This window comes from Trichomycterus rosablanca, chromosome 9 (genome assembly GCF_030014385.1).
Source record: "Trichomycterus rosablanca isolate fTriRos1 chromosome 9, fTriRos1.hap1, whole genome shotgun sequence".
Classification (NCBI taxonomy): Eukaryota; Metazoa; Chordata; class Actinopteri; order Siluriformes; family Trichomycteridae; genus Trichomycterus; species Trichomycterus rosablanca.
Window position 1 is genome coordinate 14,609,293 of NC_085996.1, and position 20,297 is coordinate 14,629,589.

At 41.7% G+C, this 20,297-nt stretch overlaps 1 protein-coding gene across 1 annotated transcript in view; it reads right to left on the reverse strand.

Moving 5' to 3' along the window:
- Positions 1-2,839: 2,839 nt before the first annotated feature.
- usta (uronyl 2-sulfotransferase a) overlaps positions 2,840-20,297 on the reverse strand; it is a 151,993-nt gene continuing 134,535 nt past the window's right edge. The window contains exons 6-8 of the mRNA XM_063001942.1: positions 4,900-4,997; positions 4,647-4,804; positions 2,840-3,483 (exon numbers count right to left, since the gene is read on the reverse strand). Coding sequence (XP_062858012.1) covers positions 3,176-3,483; positions 4,647-4,804; positions 4,900-4,997 — 564 coding nt within the window. The 3' untranslated portion in view covers positions 2,840-3,175. The remainder of the gene's footprint in view (positions 3,484-4,646; positions 4,805-4,899; positions 4,998-20,297) is intronic.

Genomic DNA, 20,297 nt, shown 5'->3' on the forward strand with positions numbered 1-20,297 from the left:
ACACAGAGTTTGAAGACCCCACCCACATAGTCCTTTCACCCCCCCTAGCAGAAACGTGTCTGCTGCAGGCACTGCCAATTATGCCCGCTAGATGGCACCCAGCCGAGTTTCCAACCGAGGAGTTCAGAATCTCGACACTGGTGTGCTAGTGGAATATCCCGCTGCACCACCTGGGCGCAAATAAAATGTAACTTTTGATCCCTCACACTGGGCACCAACAAGATAGACTAACAAAAAGTAAAATGTTTTCTGTGGTCTGATGAGACTGTCTTTTAAATGTTTATTTTTGGGGGGGAAAATTCCACTTTACTAACTACAACACTTGGTGTCCAGCAGTTCCCAAACAATTAATGGTGATGTAATATAGTGGTAAACATGCCCCTGAGAGCCACACCCTGATCAGCATTATTCCCCATCTCAGAGAGGCCAGCAGAGGTCGTAATTGCACCCTGGACCGGCTTTTTCATCCCTGAACAACAGCCAATCGTTGTTCATGTGGCCGCCCAGCCCAGCCGGATGGCAGAGTTGAGATTCGATATGATGTATTCGAGATCCCAGATCTGGTGTGCTAGCGTATTTTACCGCTGCTCCACCTCAGCGGCCCTGACCAACCCAAATTTTCAGAAAATGGTGCTTATCTATAAGTATATGCCAGGCACCTATAGGGACAGTGATGGGCTGGAGGGAATTCGTCATGACTGCTGCAATTATGACTGTTCTATGACGCCTGTGCAGATACTAGATACTAGATATCAGTGCTTAACTGCTACTGCACATATGGGGCGTGTGTTAGAAATGATGATGATAGCTGGGATTTATTGCCACGTCAGCACGATTACGGCTATATACGTGGCATGTCAAGTTTCAGGTTCATATAACTGTGACAATGTTCTTAAAGGGCGGGTGCAGCTTGGTACTCCCATCATTTCCATTATTACATAAGGTGTACTAGTTTGACGTGTGTTAAGTAATTATGTATTTTCCCTGGTGAGGTCTTATCGAAGAGATCTTTGATGATGTCTGCACGAAAGTGTTGCTGTCTTTGTGGCTGCAGGGTAGGGCATTCGATCAGTATGCGTTTAATTATCAGGGTCTCGTTGCAGTTTCGACAGGTAGGGGGTCCGTCTCCTGTAAGTAGGTGTTTGTGCGTCAATTGGGAGTGTCCTATGCGCAACCTCGTGGGGATAACTTGGTGATGTCGGTTCTCCATCTTGTAACCTATTGGTTTTATGTTAGGTTTGATTTCTTGGAGCTTGTTGTTGGTTTGGTTGTTCCATTATTGGAAAGGTATCTGTGGGTGGGATGGGGAGAAAGGTTATGTCCTGACTTCTGGCCGATCTGGCGATGTTGTCCACTCTTTCGTTTCCCTGTTAGGAATGAAGGTGGCACAAAGCGATTGGGTAATTGGATATTACTAAATTGCAATTTGCGGAAAAATGCAACAAAACGTTTTTGGAACATGCTGCAGCCATCACATTTAAATGTTTGTTTAGTTGAAACATGAAACCTCTTGACTTTGTACTGTTTTGAAATGAATACAAGTCAAAACTGACACCTGATATTATCTTTTGGAAGGTGGTTTTTTTTCCCAGAATGCAACCAGACTACACTAAAAGCTTAGTACACTTAGCCCTTAGTCCTGAACTTTGCAGAATCTTTTCAGTTTCAGTGGCCTTCAGTCTGAAAATATATAATTCACAGATCAGCCGTAACATTAAAACCACCTCCTTGTTTCTACACTCACTGTCCATTTGATCAGCTCCACTTACCATATAGAAGCACTTTGTAGTTCTACAATTACTGACTGTAGTCCATCTGTTTCTCTACATTCTTTTTTAACCTCCTTTTACTCTGTTCTTCAATACAGAGCAGGTATTATTTAGGTGGTGGATGACATGGTGGTGGTGTGTTAGTGTGTGTTGTGCTGGTATTACCTCACTGTGACCTCACTGTCACTGCTGGACTGAGAATAGTCCAAAAACATCCAGCCAACAGCGCCACATGGGCAGCGTCCTGTGACCACTGATGAAGGTCTGGAAGATGACCAACTCAAACAGCAGCAATAGATGAGCGATCATCTCTGACTTTACATATACAAGGTAGGGGCAGTGATAGCTCAGTGGTTAAGGTACTGGACTAGTAATCAGAAGGTTGTCGGTTCAAGCCCCACCACTGCCAAGTTGCCACTGTTGCCATTAAATGCCCTCAATTGCTCAAAATTGTGTTCAGTCATAATTGTAAGTCGCTTTGGATAAAAGCGTCTGCTAAATGCTGAAAATGTAAATGTAAATGTACAAGGTGGACCAACTAGGTAGGAGTGTCTAATAGAGTGGACAGTGAGTGGAAACTCCAGCAGCGCTGCTGTATCTGATCCACTCATACCAGCACAACACACACTAATACACCACCACCATGTCAGTGTCACTGCAGTGCTGAGAATGATCCACCACCCAAATAACACCTGCTCTGTATTGAACAGAAGAACAGAGTAAAAAAGTATGTAGAGAAATAGATAGACTACAGTCAGTGCTTCTATATGGTAAGTGGAGCTGATAAAATGGATAGTGAGTTGAAACAAGGAGGTGGTTTTAATGTTATATTCAATGTATCAGGCACTTGAGGAACTCCTGAAGGACTAGCAAGAGGACTGCTTAGCACTTAAATCATTCATAGAAACACTCCTAAGACTTAAAATACAAAAAGGTAAAAAGACAGGGGTCAGCATTTTTCAATATCAATAATATGTGTCCTTATTTAACGTATTTATTTTTGCATAATGTAGAAATAGGACTCTATATTTGCAATGTGAGGTTTGTTTGGTTTTTGGGGTGGGTGGGAAGGGGGGTAACAACCTCTTTTGCTGTCTATTATGTTTTTTTTCTTCCTCTGAACCTTAAATTGTTCTTATTTTTATACAAAGCAAAAAGCCTTGTGAATAGACAATCCATTAAAATTCTTGAAACACCATCAGTCTCTTTAAATATATTTAATCAAGCCCGTCCATCCATGCACCTGCACCTTCCGTCTGGAAGTGCGGAGTGTCCCGAGGGCCGTCCCGTAGAAAACACGGGTATTTACCGATCACGTCTATGCACACACACCCAAAATGCTCTTGGGAATGCTAACTCCATATCCTGAAGCCGACCAGATGCCAGCTATGCCTCCACCCCAGCGTTCAAGGCTGCACAAACCAGTTGTTGGCATCCTCCAGAGCTGTATCGTCTTCCTCCTCTTCGTCTTGGTCGTCCTCCTCCAAAGGATCGTTGGTTTGGAGGGAAAGCTCGTGCAAGAAGTCAAGGTCATGGGCGGGGCTTGGGTGGGACGACTTGAGGCCGATCTTCTTCTTGGTCAGATGGAACTGGTCACGCACGAAGTTGTAGAAGTCGTACTCGTACTTCATGCGGCGGTAGAGCACCTGTAGGGCTTCCAGCGTGGGCATGTGCTTTTTCACGGTGCCTGTTAGGTTGCCCACCTTCCAGAAAGCTGCAGAAGACAAATCGGTTAAATTAATTATTGATTAATTAATGGTTTACCCTGTTCAGGGCTGAGGGCTGAAGTGTAGAAACATGGGCAGCAATTTGGACACACACTTTGGACAAACAGCATATAGAACAATACACAATGAATACACCGATCAGCCATAACATTCAAACCACCTCTTTGTTTCTACACTCACTGTCCATTTTATCAGCTCCACTTACCATATAGGAGCACTTTGTAGTTCTACTGTACAATTACTGACTGTAGTCCATCTGTTTCTCTGCATGCTTGGTTAGCCCCCTTTCATGCTGTTCTTTAATGGTCAGGATCTCCACAGGACCACTACAGAGCAGGTATTATTTGGGTGGTGGATCATTCTCAGCACTGCAGTGACACTGACATGGTGGTGGTGTGTAAGTGTGTGTTGTGCTGGTATGAGTGGATCAGACACAGCAGCGCTGCTGGAGTTTTGAAATACAGTGTCCACTCACTGTCCACTCTATTAGACACTCGTACCTAGTTGGTCCACCTTGTAGATGTAAAGTCAGAGGCGATCGCTCATCTATTGCTGCTGTTTGAGTTGGTCATCTTCTAGACCTTCATCAGTGGTCACAGGACACTGCCCACGGGGCGATGTTGACTGGATGTTTTTGGTTGGTGAACTATACTCAGTCCAGCAGTGACAGTGAGGTGTTTAAAAACTCCAGCAGTGCTGCTGTGTCTTACCCACTCATACCAGCACAACACACACTAACACACCACCACCATGTCAGTGTCACTGCAGTGCTGAGAATGATCCACCACCTAAATAATACCTGCTCTGTAGTTGTCCTGACCATTGAAGAACAGGGTGAAAGCAGGCTAAAAAGGTATGTAGAGAAACAGATGGACTACAGTCAGTAATTGTAGAACTACAAAGTGCTCCTATATGGTAAGTGGAGCTGATACAATGGACAGTGAGTGTAGAAACAAGGAGGTGGTCATAATATTATGCCTGATGGTAGGTGCATAAAATGGGCACACAGTGTTTATCATTCATAAGATTAGGGGATTGTTTGATTAAAAAATGCCCAAAAAAAGCTTGGTGAGAATAAAATCTGATAAAACCTAAAGTGTCTCTCAAGTAAGAGGTCTGGTCATTTTAAGGTCACCGCATGAATATGTACCTGGGCTGTTGTAGATGGTCAGCACATCAGTGAAGTAGTGAGGTAGCAGTCTCTCAAGCAGGAGCAGCACATCTTCTAGCTCCTCCAAAATTCCAACTAGAAGAAAATTCTCCAGAACATTCTGTTTGGCCCTCTCAAGTGCCCATACACCCGGTTCCCTGCCACATACATGCACACGCACAACACAACACACACTTAATTATACTTGATTGGAATATGCAGTATAGTATAACAGAAAAGATCATGACCTGACCTGCACTGAGGATGTTGACCACAGAAATAAGGCACAATGTAGAACAGGCGAGGATTTGAACACTCTGCATAGTTCTCCAGGATACATACATTAATGTCCTGCACAGAGAGAGATGTAAGAGAAATGAGACCTTTTAGATAATACAGATTTAAACAGAGGCAGTTCATTCATTAGGGCAGCGGTTCTCAACCTTGGACCCCCTGGACATGGGTTGTGATATTCTTACACTTTCAGCAAGGATGACAAAAGGTATTCCCCACTCAGACATAGCCAATCATGACTGTATGTAGTCGCCCGACCGGCCTGCTGGGGATTCTAACTTTGGGCCTGCTCCTTTCCATCTAGGCGTCGACGGTATGTTACACTCACTGACTCACTCATTTTTTTTTTTTCTTTAATTTTCCCCCTTTTTCTCCCCCTTTAGTGCATCCAATTGTTCAGTTTGCATCATGCTTCCTCACTGTCTATGCCGAACCCTTCCCTGACCGAGGAGATCGAAGCTAACCCATATCCCCTCCGAAACATGAGCAGCAGCCGATGCATTTTTGCCACCCACACATTTATGAGTGTGGCACCACCTAGCGTTGCATGCGGAGAGACACCTGTGCAGGCACCTCTAATCAGCCGGCCGAGGTCGTAATCGCATTCTGACAGAGAGAGACCCACATCCGGTTCTTTGTCCCACCCCCCCCCCCCCCCAGCTGAGCAGCCGGCCAATCGTTGCCCATACAGCCACTCAGCTTCGAACCGGTGAAGCAGAGCTGGATTCGATACTACGTACTCAGAATCCAGCCCTGGTTGCAGCGTGTCTTTTTACCGCTGCACCACCTGAGAGGCCACTAATTTTCTTAACCGCTTATCCAATTAGGGTCGCAATGCTGGAGCCTATCCCAGCTTATCAATGGGCGCAAGGCACACAGTAACACCAGTCCATCACAGGGCAGACACACATACACACACACACATTCATTCTCAGGACTGCAGTGACACTGACATGGTGGTGTGTTAGTGTGTGTTGTGCTGGTATGAGTGGGGATAAGACACAGCATCGCTGCTGGAGTTTTAAAACACCTCACTGCCACTGCTGGACTGAGAATAGTCCACCAACCAAAAATATCCAACCAACAGCACCCTGTGGGCAGCGTCCTGTGACCACTGATGAAGGTCTAGAAGATGACCAACTCAAACAGCAGCAATAGATGAGCGACACGGTAGAGTGGACATAGCGTGGACACGGTATTTAAAAACTCCAGCAGTGCTGCTGTGTCTTATCCACTCATACCAGCACAACACACACTTACACACCACCACCATGTCATTGTCATTAAAGTGCTGAGAATGATCCACCACCCAAATAATACCTGCTCTGTGGTGGTCCTGTGGGGGTCATGATCATTAAAGAACAGAATGAAAGGGGGCTAACAAAGCATGCAGAGAAACAGATGGACTACAGTCAGTAATTGTAGAACTACAAAGTGCTTCTATATGGTAAGTGGAGCTGATGAAATGGACAGTGAGTGTAGAAACAAGGAGGTTTTAATGTTATAGCTGATCAATGTATAATATAGATTTTATAAGGAATAAATAGTGGTAATAGTTTATGTTCGGAAGATGGCGCCACACACACACACAGAGAGAGAGAGAGAGAGAGAGAGAGAGAGAGAGAGAGAGAGAGAGAGTAGTGCATACTTCCTCCAATCTAGTACATACTTTCTAAGTATACGATTCCGGACGCAGCTAGAGAGAGAGAGAAATACTTAATTCTCTAGGAATTTAGAGTAAGTCGTTAATCAATGGCACTGTGCTGGCTTTCATCAACCCAGATACACAAAACATACATCGACTTCGATTAACATTTTAGAAAAACGTAAATAAATTGATTTGCAGTGATTTGCAAACCCTTTTTGAACTGCATTTAATTAAAACTGCACAAGGTAAACATTTTTATAGTTTTATTGGAACACACACTCCAATTATACTCAAGACGTTCTTTATCATTGGGACAGGGGTTTGTTTTGGTAAAGAATATTCTATAACAGAACTAAGAACACCAGTTGTTCAATTCTGATGACTGAGAATACTGTGTTATTGTCAGTGTTGCCAACTCCTCAGTAAGGAAAGTAGCTATTGGCTGTCCTAAAAGTCGCTAAATGACATCATCGCATAATTTGCATAAGAGTTAGCACATGTCGATAGGTCTACATATTATTATAAATAGTGGTAGCACATCTCGATAGGTCCATTGATCTGTATCTCAGACATAAATCTCAAATTTATTCATTATATTATTATAAACTATAGGTAGCACATCTCGATAGATCCATTGATCTGTATCTCAGACATAAATCTCAAATTTATTCATTATATTATTATAAACTATAGGTAGCACATCTCGATAGATCCATTGATCTGTATCTCAGACATAAACCTCACATTTATTCATTATATTATTATAAACTATAGGTAGCACATCTCGATAGATCCATTGATCTGTATCTCAGACATAAATCTCAAATTTATTCATTATATTATTATAAACTATAGGTAGCACATCTCGATAGATCCATTGATCTGTATCTCAGACATAAATCTCAAATTTATTCATTATATTATTATAAACTATAGGTAGCACATCTCGATAGATCCATTGATCTGTATCTCAGACATAAATGTATTCATTATATTATTATAAACTATAGGTAGCACATCTCGATAGATTAATTGATCTGTATTTTAGACATAAATCTCAAATTTATTCATTATATTATTATAAACTATAGGTAGCACATCTCAATAGATCCATTGATCTGTATCTCAGACATAAATCTCAAATTTATTCATTATATTATTATAAACTATAGGTAGCACATCTCGATAGATCCATTGATCTGTATCTCAGACATAAATGTATTCATTATATTATTATAAACTATAGGTAGCACATCTCTATAGATCCATTGATCTGTATCTCAGACATAAATGTATTCATTATATTATTATAAACTATAGGTAGCACATCTCGATAGATTAATTGATCTGTATTTTAGACATAAATCTCAAATTTATTCATTATATTATTATAAACTATAGGTAGCACATCTCAATAGATCCATTGATCTGTATCTCAGACATAAATCTCAAATTTATTCATTATATTATTATAAACTATAGGTAGCTCATCTCAATAGATCCATTGATCTGTATCTCAGACATAAATCTCAAATTTATTCATTATATTATTATAAACTATAGGTAGCACATCTCAATAGATCCATTGATCTGTATCTCAGACATAAATCTCAAATTTATTCATTATATTATTATAAACTATAGGTAGCACATCTCAATAGATCCATTGATCTGTATCTCAGACATAAATCTCAAATTTATTCATTATATTATTATAAACTATAGGTAGCACATCTCAATAGATCCATTGATCTGTATCTCAGACATAAATCTCAAATTTATTCATTATATTATTATAAACTATAGGTAGCTCATCTCAATAGATCCATTGATCTGTATCTCAGACATAAATCTCACATTTATTCATTATATTATTATAAACTATAGGTAGCACATCTCAATAGATCCATTGATCTGTATCTCAGACATATATCTCAAATTTATTCATTATATTATTATAAACTATAGGTAGCTCATCTCAATAGATCCATTGATCTGTATCTCAGACATACAGTATATCTCAAATTTATTCATTTATTTAGGATTTTAATTAAATTAAATTAAATTTTATATTACCCAGTATACAAAACATTTTGCAGTAAATAATATGCTGACCCTCTATGAGGAATATCTCTTTTTTTTGCCTTCGTGATTTATCATACCCTGTTGGATAAGGTCCCAGTGAGAAAACTATAGATCACACAGATCTTATCTATAGCTACAAAAACATGGAATAAGGAACAAATAATTAGAACTAAACTAACAAGGGAAAATCAGCGTAATTGTTTTACGTATACAAACAACTAAGTACAAGATAACGTAATAAATGCTGAACATATTCACTCGGTAATTAAATTTATTAGACACAACCTTTACTGTACCGGTTGAACTGCTAAGAAAGCCCAAAACTGAAAAATAACCAAACACATTTTGGGTTGTCGTAATGTTACGGTCGCAGATGGTTATTTAAAAATTATTGGCTTCCCTAGATGTAAAATCACTGAACGCATGTATTAACGTGGTTAAATAAAACGTTAACACATAGCATTAGATAAACAACTGTTATTCAACTGTATGCAATCAAGTATAGCTAATTTGAGCACCTTATATAGTTCTGAAATAGAATAAAAAAGAAGTCACATAATAACGACATTACATACACTTAAACTTTAAAGTTTTAAAGGAATTAAAACTAAAACCACACATTACTAACCACTAGCAGAAATAAATTAGGCAAAGGTAGCACAGAATTATAGGCGTTCCACATAACGAGTCAAAAACAGATGTGCGCATGCTCGGTAGGACAAATCGATGGGTAGGATAAATCAACAGAACAGTAACTGCAGAGCGATATGCGCTTTCACGTCAGAGTCTCCAAAAGTCTCCTAGTTGCTAGATTTGTCGCTAGTCGCTTTAAAAAAAAAAAAAAGTTGTTACAGCTGAAAAGATCACACAGAGATCACTCTATTTTAATACCATTTGTTTTTGAAGTGGGATGTCGGACAAGCTGTGCTCAGGTGTCCAAATACTTTTGGCCATACACTGCAACGGTAGCCGTATCTAATACCTGCTTGATATCCGGTTTTACTTTACACCGCCCCTAATTTACAATCTTAAAAAGGTATTCATCATAAATATTATTCGAATGATGACATTAGCTCTAAAACATCTGGATGAATGAACTGAGAGCAGTCTATCTGAAGCAAGTGCTCATAAACCTCCTGCCATCACTGAGGTTTGGCACCAAGTCACGCTGTGGTTTCTTGCAACGTGCAAAACTTTTATGCTGGTGAAAAAAAACAGGCATCGTGAGCAGCAGTAGTAAAAATACACATCCACAGACGCTCAAACAGCAGGGGCTCTGCAGTAGTACAGGGTTCTGTGAAATTCCATATATCATTAAGCTGCACATCGTACAGATGCTAGAACAGTTAAAACATGAGCAAAATGAAGATAAATACATTAAAGCAAGAGCAGTTCAGAAGTTCAAGTTCTGATCTTGTGACCAGAAGGTCATTCCAAAATAAGTTGGGACGGGGGCAATTTATCAGAATCAGAATCAGAATCAGATTTATTGGCCAGGTATGTGGATACACACAAGGAATTTGTTTCCGGCTGATGGTATCTCTCTAGTAATGGTACGATACAGTGTACAAGCAACGTATACATTAAACATTAAACACAAAATCACAAAATTATCCAAACTATAAGATTATATACACACAATATACAGATATGTAATTTAGCAGCATCTGAAATATTTACAAAACAGTAAAGTGCACAACATGTAGGATGAGTACTACAGTGTAGTCAGTTTGGCAGCAGATGAATATTTTTACGCTTACGTGTTATGTATTATTAGTCATTTATTTATTTAGGAGGGAGATGGCCTGTGGGAAGAAACTGCTTTTAAATCTGGTGGTTTTATTGTGGATGGATCTATAGCGCCTGCCGGAGGGGAGGGGTTGAATGAAGTAATGTCCAGGGTGTGAGGAGTCAGTGATAATTTTCTCTGCCCGTTTCTTGGTTCTTGAAGTATACAAGTCCTGGATAGAGGGCAGAGGAGCACCAATGATTTTTTCAGCTGACTTCACCTGTCGCTGCAGTCTGTTCCTTTGTTGTGTTGTGGCTGCACCAAACCAGACTGTGATGGAAGTGCACAGAACTGATTCGATGGCCGCAGTGTAGAATTGTCTTAGCAGCTCCTGTGGCAGTCCCAGCTTTCGCATTTTCCGCAGAAAGAACATTCTCTGTTGGGTTTTCTTGATGGTGGAGTTGATGTTATACTCCCACTTCAGGTCCTGGGAAATGATAGTGCCCAAAAAACTTGAAGGACTCCACAGTTGAAACAGGACTGCCTAAGATTGTGAGTGGGAGCCGTGCTGGTGAGTGTTTTCTGAAGTCCACTGTCATCTCTACAGTCTTGAGCGTGTTAAGCTCCAGGTTGTTCATACTGCACCAGTGCACCAGCTGGTCGACCTCTCGCCGGTAAGCAGATTCATCTCCGTCGCGAATCAGACCAATGATTGTAGTATCATCTGCAAACTTCAAGAGTTTCACAGATGGGTCACTGGAGATGCAGTCATTGGTGTAGAGTGAAAAGAGCAGTGGTGAGATAACACATCCCTGAGGAGTACCAGTACTGACTGTCCGAGTGTGAGAAGTGACTTCTCCTAGCTTCACCTGCTGTGTTCTGCCTGTCAGGAAGCTGGTAATCCATTGACACATGGCAGGGGGCACAGTGAGCTGAGAGAGTTTGTAGGAGAGAATTCCAGGGTTGACAGTGTTGAAAGCCGAGCTGAAGTCCACAAACAGGATCCTTACATAAGTCCCTGGGCAGTCGAGGTGTTTCAGAACGTAGTGAAGGCCCATGTTGATTGCATCATCCACTGACCTGTTAGCCCTATATGCAAACTGCAGTGGGTCCAGTAGGTGTCCAGTGGTTTCCTTCAGATGGGCTAGCACCAATCGTTCAAATGACTTCATGACTACTGATGTCAATGCTACCGGTCTGTAGTCATTCAGTCCAGTTATGGAGGGTTTCTTGGGGATCGGGATGATGGTGGAGCGTTTGAAACAGGAGGGAACAACAGACAGTTCCAGGGATCTGTTGAAGATACGTGTAAAAATTGGAGCCAGTTGGTCAGCGCAGGCTTTGAGACAGGAGGGAGAGATGTTGTCCGGGCCTGACGATTTCCTGGTCTTTTGTCTCCGGAAGAGCTGGCTGACATCTTTCACACCTATCTCAAGTGTAGCCTGGGTGACTGGGGGGGAAGGTGGTGGTGGTGTTAGAGATGAAATAACAGATGCAGATGAGGTGGGTAGATTGATGGGTGTGAAGTGGTCACTTTCAAACCTACAAAAGTAGTCGTTGAGGTCGTCTGCAAGGTCTTTATTTGCATCTATGGGTGGGGGAGGTTTCCTGTAACTTGTGATTTCTCCAAGGCCTCTCCACACTGTAGCAGGGTCGTTGGCTGAAAAACGTTTTTTCAGCTTTTCAGTGTAGTTTCTTTTAGCCATACTGATCTCCCTGGTTAGTGTGTTTCTTGCCTTGTTGTACAGGGCCCTATCTCCACTCCTGTAGGCGTCCGCCTTGACCCGACGCAGTTGTTTGAGTTTGGGTGTAAACCATGGTTTGTTGTTGCTGTATGTGCAGAAGGTTTTAGTTTGCACACACACCTCTTCACAGAAACTGATGTAAGATGTTACAGTGTCCGTCAGTTCATCCAGGTTTGCAGCTGCAGTTTCAAAAACAGACCTCCCATGGTCTATATATGGCTAGTAATGAGGTGAAAAAACTAAATAATGATGTGATTCCAAACAGGTGATGTCAACAGGTGATTGTAATCATGGTTTGGTACAAAAGCAGCATCCAGGAAAGGTGGAAAATCTCCAGTTTGTCAAGAAATGCATGAGGAAATGATTTAAATGTTAAAAAACAATGTACCTCAAAGAAAGATTGGAAGGGATTTGCATATTTTCTCCCTCTACAGTGCATAATATCATTAAACGAATCGAAAAAATGGGAGGGATTTCAGTACGTAAAGGCCAAGGGCGCAAGCTTAAGCTGAATGCCCGTGATCTTCAATCCCTCAGACGGCACTGCATCAAGAACCGCCACTCGACAATAGCTGATATAACCACATGGGTGAGGGATTACTTCAGCAAACCTTTGTCGAGCACTACAATACAGAGTTACATGCACAAATGCCACTTACAACTTTACTGTGCAAAAAAAGAAGCCTTATGTTAACCATGTCCAGAAGCGGCGCCGACTTCTCTGGGCTCGGAGGCATCTAGGATGGACCATCACACAGTGGAAACATGTATTGTGGTCTTTTTCTTCCAGGTCTTTTTTGGAAAAAATGGACACTGTGCTCTGGATCAAAGACTAAAAGGACCATCCAGACTGTTATCAGGAACAAGTCCAACAGCCAGGGTCTGTCATGGTATGGGGCTGTGTCAGTGCCCTTGGCAAAGGTCATTTACACTTCTGTGGTGGCAGCATTAATGCAGAAAAGTACATTGAGATCTTAGAGCAACATGTGCTGCCTTCAAGACGTCATCTTTTCCAGGGACGTCCATGCATTTTTCAACAAGACAATGCAAAACCACATGCTGCACACATTACAAAGGCACGGCTGCGGAAATTACTGACTGTAGTCCATCTGTTTCTCTACATACTTTTTTATCCTGCTTTCACCCTGTTCTTCAATGGTCAGGACCACTACAGAGTAGGTATTATTTGGTTGGTGGATCACTCAGCACTGCAGTGACACTGACATGGTGGTGGTGTGTTAGTGTGTGTTGTGCTGGTATGAGTGGATCAGACACCGCAGCACTGTTTTTAAACACCTCACAGTCACTGTTGGACTGAGACTAGTCCACCAACCAAAAACATCCAGCTGTGACCACTGATGAAGGTCTAGAAGATGACCAACTCAAACAGCAGCAATAGATGAGCGATCGTCTCTGACTTTACATCTACAAGGTGGACCAACCAGGTAGGAGTGTCTAATGGAGTGGACAGTGAGTGGACACACAGTGTTTAAAAACTCCAGCAGCGCTGCTGTGTCTGATCCACTCATACCAGCACAACACACACCAACACTGTAACTGCAGTGCTGAGAATGATCCACTTCCTTAATAATACCTGCTCTGTGGTGGTCCTGGGAGAGTCCTGACCATTGAAGAACAGCATGAAAGGGGGCTAACAAAGCATGCAGAGAAACAGATGGACTACAGTCAGTAATTGTAGAACTACAAAGTGCTTCTATATGGTAAGTGGAACTGATAAAATGGAGTGTAGAAACAAGATTGTGGTTGATCAAGTCAACCTACTGATTGAAATGGAGAAACGTCTTGAGGCTGGCCATTCAATTTCTGACCTTCTGCAGAAATGAACATTGCTTTAATACTTAGTTCTAACCCTAATTTGACTTCGCCTGCTTTCCATTGTTATTTCCCTCCAAATCTCATAGTGTTAACCACATCTAAGAGCACACGCGCTAAAGTTAGACTTAAAAGTTAGACTTCCATAGTCTTAAACTGAAGATGTGGCTGGTCTTGTCATTAAAGCCACAATATCCAGACTATCTAGTCAGAAGTATATGACTGAGTTTATATGTTTTAGCCACACCCACTGCTAACACGTGTATAAAATCAGTTATCATTCATTCAGTCATTGTCTGTATTACCACTGGTTTATCCTAGTCAGGGTCATGGTGGGTGCAATTCACTGGGCAAAAGGTAGGAAACACCCTGGACAGGTCACCAGTCCATCTCAGGGCAAACACACACACACACACACACACATTCACACCTAGGGGTACTTTAGTATCTTCAATAAACCTGATTGCATGTCTTTGGACTGTGGGAGGAAACCCACACAGACACAGGGAGAACATGAACTCCACACGGAAAGGACCCAAATCGCTCCACCTGGGAATCAAACCCAGAACCTTCTTCCTGTGGGGCAACAGTGCTACCCACCAAGCCACTGTGCTGCCTAAAAGAAGCCAGTTATACAATAACTGCTCCCCTGTGCACAAAACATGGTCCAAAAATAAAAGACTAAAAAAACACTGCCAATAGTGCTTGCTAGGGTATGCCTAGCCGACCGGTACCAGAGAGTTCAACTCCAGAATCCCAGCACTGGTGTGCGCTAGTGGAATATCCCGCTGTGCCACCTGGGTGCCAGAAAGCTTTAAAAATTGAAACAGATGGTCAACCCCATTAATGCCCATGGTTATGGATTAGAATTTTCAACAAGCTTATAGCCAGGTGTCCAAATACTTTTGGTAATATAGTGTGTATATCAACACAGCCAACCAATCAAGGTGATATTTTCCATTTAAATAACAGTGTAGCCAGCGTATGTGATATTTCACGCATACTTCATGACTGTATGCAATAAAAACTCAACAGCTGGAGCTCTTCAAGGGAGTAACGCTGCCTTAAATGTCCTCACAGTGTATGAGAAGCAGTGTGGGTGTCCAGTAAAATATTGAACAAATAATTTCACAACAAATCACATTAGAAGGCCACATTTTGGTTCTCATCCACCTCTTATCTGAATCGTAGAATTAATAGTGAAGCAACCGAGTGTTAACATGTACTATACTGACAGTTTTAAGATATATTCAGTGGGAGGGGTGTTCCTTTAAGCCTCAAAATTATTTTGCTTGGACAGTTAAGAATGGAATTCAGTAACATCCTGTTTATGTTCTTGACTCTGAAACCTCTTTTAACACTTTTCGCAATTCTTACCACCTAGTATTCACCTATTAACACTCACTCACTCACTCACTCACTCACTCACTCACTCACTCACTCACTCACTCACTCACTCACTCACTCACTCTTTTAACTGCTAATCCAATTAGGGTCGTGGGGGGGTGCTGGAGCCTATCCCAGCTTTTCAATGGGCGCAAGGCACACAGTAACACCCTGGACAGGGTGCCAGTCCATCGCAGGGCAGACACACACATACACACACGCATTCACCTATAGGGCAATTCAGTATCTCCCATTAACCTGACTGCATGTTTTTGGACTGTGGGAGGAAACCGGAGCTCCCGGAGGAAACCCACACAGACACGGGGAGAACATGGAAACTCAGCACAGAAAGGACCCGGGCCGCCCCGCTCCGCCTGGGGATCGAACCCAGGACCCTCTTGCTGTAAGGCGACAGTGCTACCCACCGAGCCGGATGAATAAACATATATTTGATTTTAGAGACAATTAAATACATAAATAAAAAATGTAACACTTAACCATTGTTGTTTTACTAAACCAAGTTCCAAAAAAGTTGGGACAAATGTAAAAAATAAATAAAACAGTGGTAGTTAAAACTTAGTGGTTAAGGTACTGGACTAGGGCTGTTCAGGTGGCGCAGCGGTAAAAACACACATTAGCACACCAGAGCTGGGATCTCGAATACATCTTATCGAGTCTTGGCTCTGCCTGCCGGCTGGGCTGAGCAAACACATGAACAACGATTGGCATGTTGTTCATATAGGGGTAGGATATTAATCCGGATAGGGACTCTCTCATAACTGATGCAATTACGACCTCTGTTGGCTGATTAATGGCGCCTGCACAGAGATGGGGAGAGAGTGCGGATCAGGGTGTGTCTCTCCGTACACAGGGCTGGTCCGCAGCTGATCTTGTGTGGTGTAGGTGACAAAATGCATACGGCTGCTTCGTTCTCCTCAATCGGAGCCAGAGCCGGCATTAGTGGAGAGAGGAAGCAAGACGCAATCGGGCAACTGGACGCGCTAAAAGTCGGGAGAAAAAAGGTGAAAAATAAGGTGACTAATACATTGTGACCAACTGAGGATTAAGGGTCTTTTGGAACTTTCCACAGGTAAACAGATAATTAGGTAACAAGTGAAGGTGTCATAATTTGGTCTAAAACAAGCTTTAACAAAAGGCTCAGTGGTTTACAAGAAAAAGTCAAAGTTCTCTATATTGTTAGAAAACTCACTCACTTACTCACATTGGTGCTGGAGCCTATCCCAGCTTTTTAATGGGTGCAAGGCACACAGTAACACCGAGGCGCCAGTCCATCGCAAGGCAAACACACATACACATACACACACACACATACAAACACCCATTCACCTATAGGCCAATTCAGTGTCTCCAATGAACCTGACTGCATGTTTTTGGACTGTGGAGGAAACCGGAGCCCCAGAGGAAACCCACGCAGACACAGGGAGAACATGGAAACTCCACACAGAAAGGACCCGGACCGCCCTGCCAGGGGATCGAACCAAGGACCGTCTTGCTGTGAGGCGACAGTGCTACCCACCGAGCCACCTGCAAAATTTAATATTAAACAAGAATGTGGAAAAAAGTCACATTTTCACAGCTATTGCAACTAGTTTCCTCATTTTGTAATTTCAAGCAATTACATTAAGTGTTGTTTAATGGAAATTTAAGTGATTTATGAAAGTTAATATAATAGTGTTTAGCTACTAAATTTAGAAAGAGCATGTACACACATTATATACATACACTGATTAGCCATAACATTAAAACCACCTCCTTGTTTCTACACACACTGTCGTTTATCAGCTCTACTTACCATATAGAAGCATTTTGCAGTTCTACAGTTACTGACTGTAGTCCATCTGTTTCTCTGCATACTTTTTTAGCCTGTTTTCACCCTGTTCTTCAATGGTCAGGACCACCCCAGAGCCACCACAGAGGTGAACCAACTAGGTAGGAGTGTCTAATAGAGTGGACAGTGAGTGGACACGGTATTTAAAAACTCCAGCAGCGCTGCTGTGTCTAATCCACTCATACCAGCACAACACACACTAACACACCACCATCAGTGTCACTGCAGTGCTGAGAATGATCCAACACTTAAATAATACCTGCTCTGTGGTGGTCCTGTGGGGCCCTGACCATTAAAGAACAGGGTGAAAGCAGGCTAAAAAATATGTAGAGAATCAGATGGACTACAGTCAGTAATTGTAGAACTACAAAGTGCTTTTATATGGTAGGTGGAGCTGAAAAAAATGGACAGTGAGTGTAAAAACCAGGAGGTGGTTTTAATGTTATGGCTGATCAATGTAAGAAACTCTGTGTTTTCTATTATTTGCATTTCCCATGCTGTCCCAACTTTTTCTGATCTGGGGTTGTACATTAATTTTACATGTCAGTAAAATTACCTACTATTGTGCTATTTTTGGGAATAGGGTTTGTAAAACAATATATACATTTTGGGCATTTAGCAGACACCCTTATCCAGTGCGACTTACAGTTATGACTGAATATTTGCTTGGGGGGCCAACAGTGGCAAACTTGTAATATCAGGGATTAAACCAGCAACCTTCTGATCACTAGCCCAGTACTTTAATTACTAAGCTACCCCTGCCCTGTAGGAAGCATCCTAAATTTTCTCCTTTCTTCAACAGCAAGTGAGCGTTAAATGGTAAAACCACTCTATAAAATCGTCCTTCCAACATAACTCGTACTTACTTGTGACCAAAGTAAATGAGCCGCTGATGTTGATTTGTTTTCGTACAAGACCAGACGCCACCTAGAGCCAAGAAACAATCTGGAACCGAAACTGTGTTCTTCCAGTTAAACTCTACGCCAAGTCTTTTAGTCTCCCTGATTAATTCTTTAAAGTTTTGTGCTGAGTGCTTTCATTGCTGTTCACTGCTGTTTGTTTATAGAAACCACATTACTGCAGCACCAAGATTCAAACATAGATTGTCAAGATTTGCTTGTTGGTCTTATGATCACATGACGTAAAAGAAATGTTTTTAGTGGTTGAGAGAGTTTACCCTTTTAAGATATGTTCCTTTGGAGTTCCACGAGACTCCTACGAGTGTATGTAAACATTTGACCGTGGAATGTACATTATAAATACTTTAAAAAGCACTTCTGTCTATCGGCCGCATTGGCGTCTACACAGACGGCTCAAACCCTGAGATGGATTGGCGCCTTGTCCAGGGTATTGCTTACCTGTGTCCTATGTTTCCTGGTAGAACCGCACTTGCCGCGACCCCAACCAAGATGAAGTGAAAAATAATTCTATATTATTAGGTAACGATGTAGGGTGAGACCTGGCTGACAATTAATGTTTGATTTCACCCCACAGGAGTTTAATCGGGATGAAGTCAGAACTCTTTGTGCACAGGGGTAGGGTCATGCTGGAACAGTAAATCTGGAAGAATATCATTAATTTTCCATAAACAAGCTGACTGCAATAGGTCCAGCTTATTCAATAAAGAAGGTATTGATATAATTTTGGTCCTATAATGTACAGCCCCAAATCAGAAAAAGTTGGGACAGCATGAAAAATGCCAATAAAATAAAAACACAAGTTTCTTGGCTTTTGGACTTGTTGCTGATAACAGTCTGGATGGTCCTTTTCGTGTTTGGTCTGGAGCACACGGCGTCCATTTTTACCAAAAAAGACCTGGAATGCTGATTCATCTGACCACAATACACATTTCCACTATGTGATGGTCCATCCTAGATGCCTCCGAGCCGAGAGAACTCGACACCGCTTCTGGACATGGTTAACATAAGGCTTCTTTTTTGCACAGTAAAGTTTGAAGTGGCATTTGTGCATGTAACTATGTATTGTAGTGCTTAACAAAGGTTTGCCAAAGTAATCCCTCACCCATGTGGTTATACCAGCTATTGTTGAGTGGCGGTTCTTGATGCAGTGCCGTCTGAGGGATCGAAGATGATGGGCGTTCAGCTTAAGCTTGCACTCTTGGCCATTACACACTGAATTTCCTCCAGATTCTTTGAACGGTTTAATGATATTATGCACTGTAGAGGGAATAATATGCAAATCCCTTCCAATCTTTCTTTGAGGTTCATTGTTTTTAAACATTTCAATCATTTTCTCACGCAAATGAAATAAAGTTGAGCAGACAAACCATGAAATATCTTGGGTTTAAACTGTCTGCAATTAATTAAAAGTCAAAGTAAATGTAAGGAACACTGCATTTTTATTTTATTTTCATTTTCCATACTGTCCCAACTTTTTCTGATTTGGGTTGTAGATAAACAAGGCTTGTGGGTGCCCTTTTAAGGAACATTATAGACTATCAGTGAGGAACACTTACTACAGTAGGTTCCAGCATCAAATGGCTCTATTTTATGCTAATATAGCCTCAAAAAACAATAAAAATATGACAAATTGATACAGAATAGAACTCAAGTGGCACAACATTAAATTACACTAGCTCACTACTGCTGAGATCAAGGGTTAGAATCCCCAGTGGTGTTATCGGCTGGGCGTCTACATACAGGAGGAGAGGTGGCTGAGGTCCTGTGGTGGATTGGCACCACTGATGGTCAGTAACGCGTTACTCTAATCTGACCACATTTTTCAGTAACGAGTAATCTAACGCGTTACTATTTCCAATCCAGTAATCAGATTAAAGTTACTTATCCAAGTTACTGTGCGTTACTATTTTTGTAATTTTCCTTAGTAAAAAGATATATTTTTGCTTTCTTCTTGCGTCTCGGGGAGTGACGTCTGTCCTATGCGACAACTAAGTCACGGGCTGCGTCCGGAATTGCATACTTAGTAGTATACACTTAGAAGTATGCACTACACGGCTGGTAAAGAAGTACATCTTACCAACGTCAAGTGATGACGTGAGGACGTGATGATGTAATATCACCATAGTTACAGACTCATTACAAACCCCACTCGCCAAAATTTA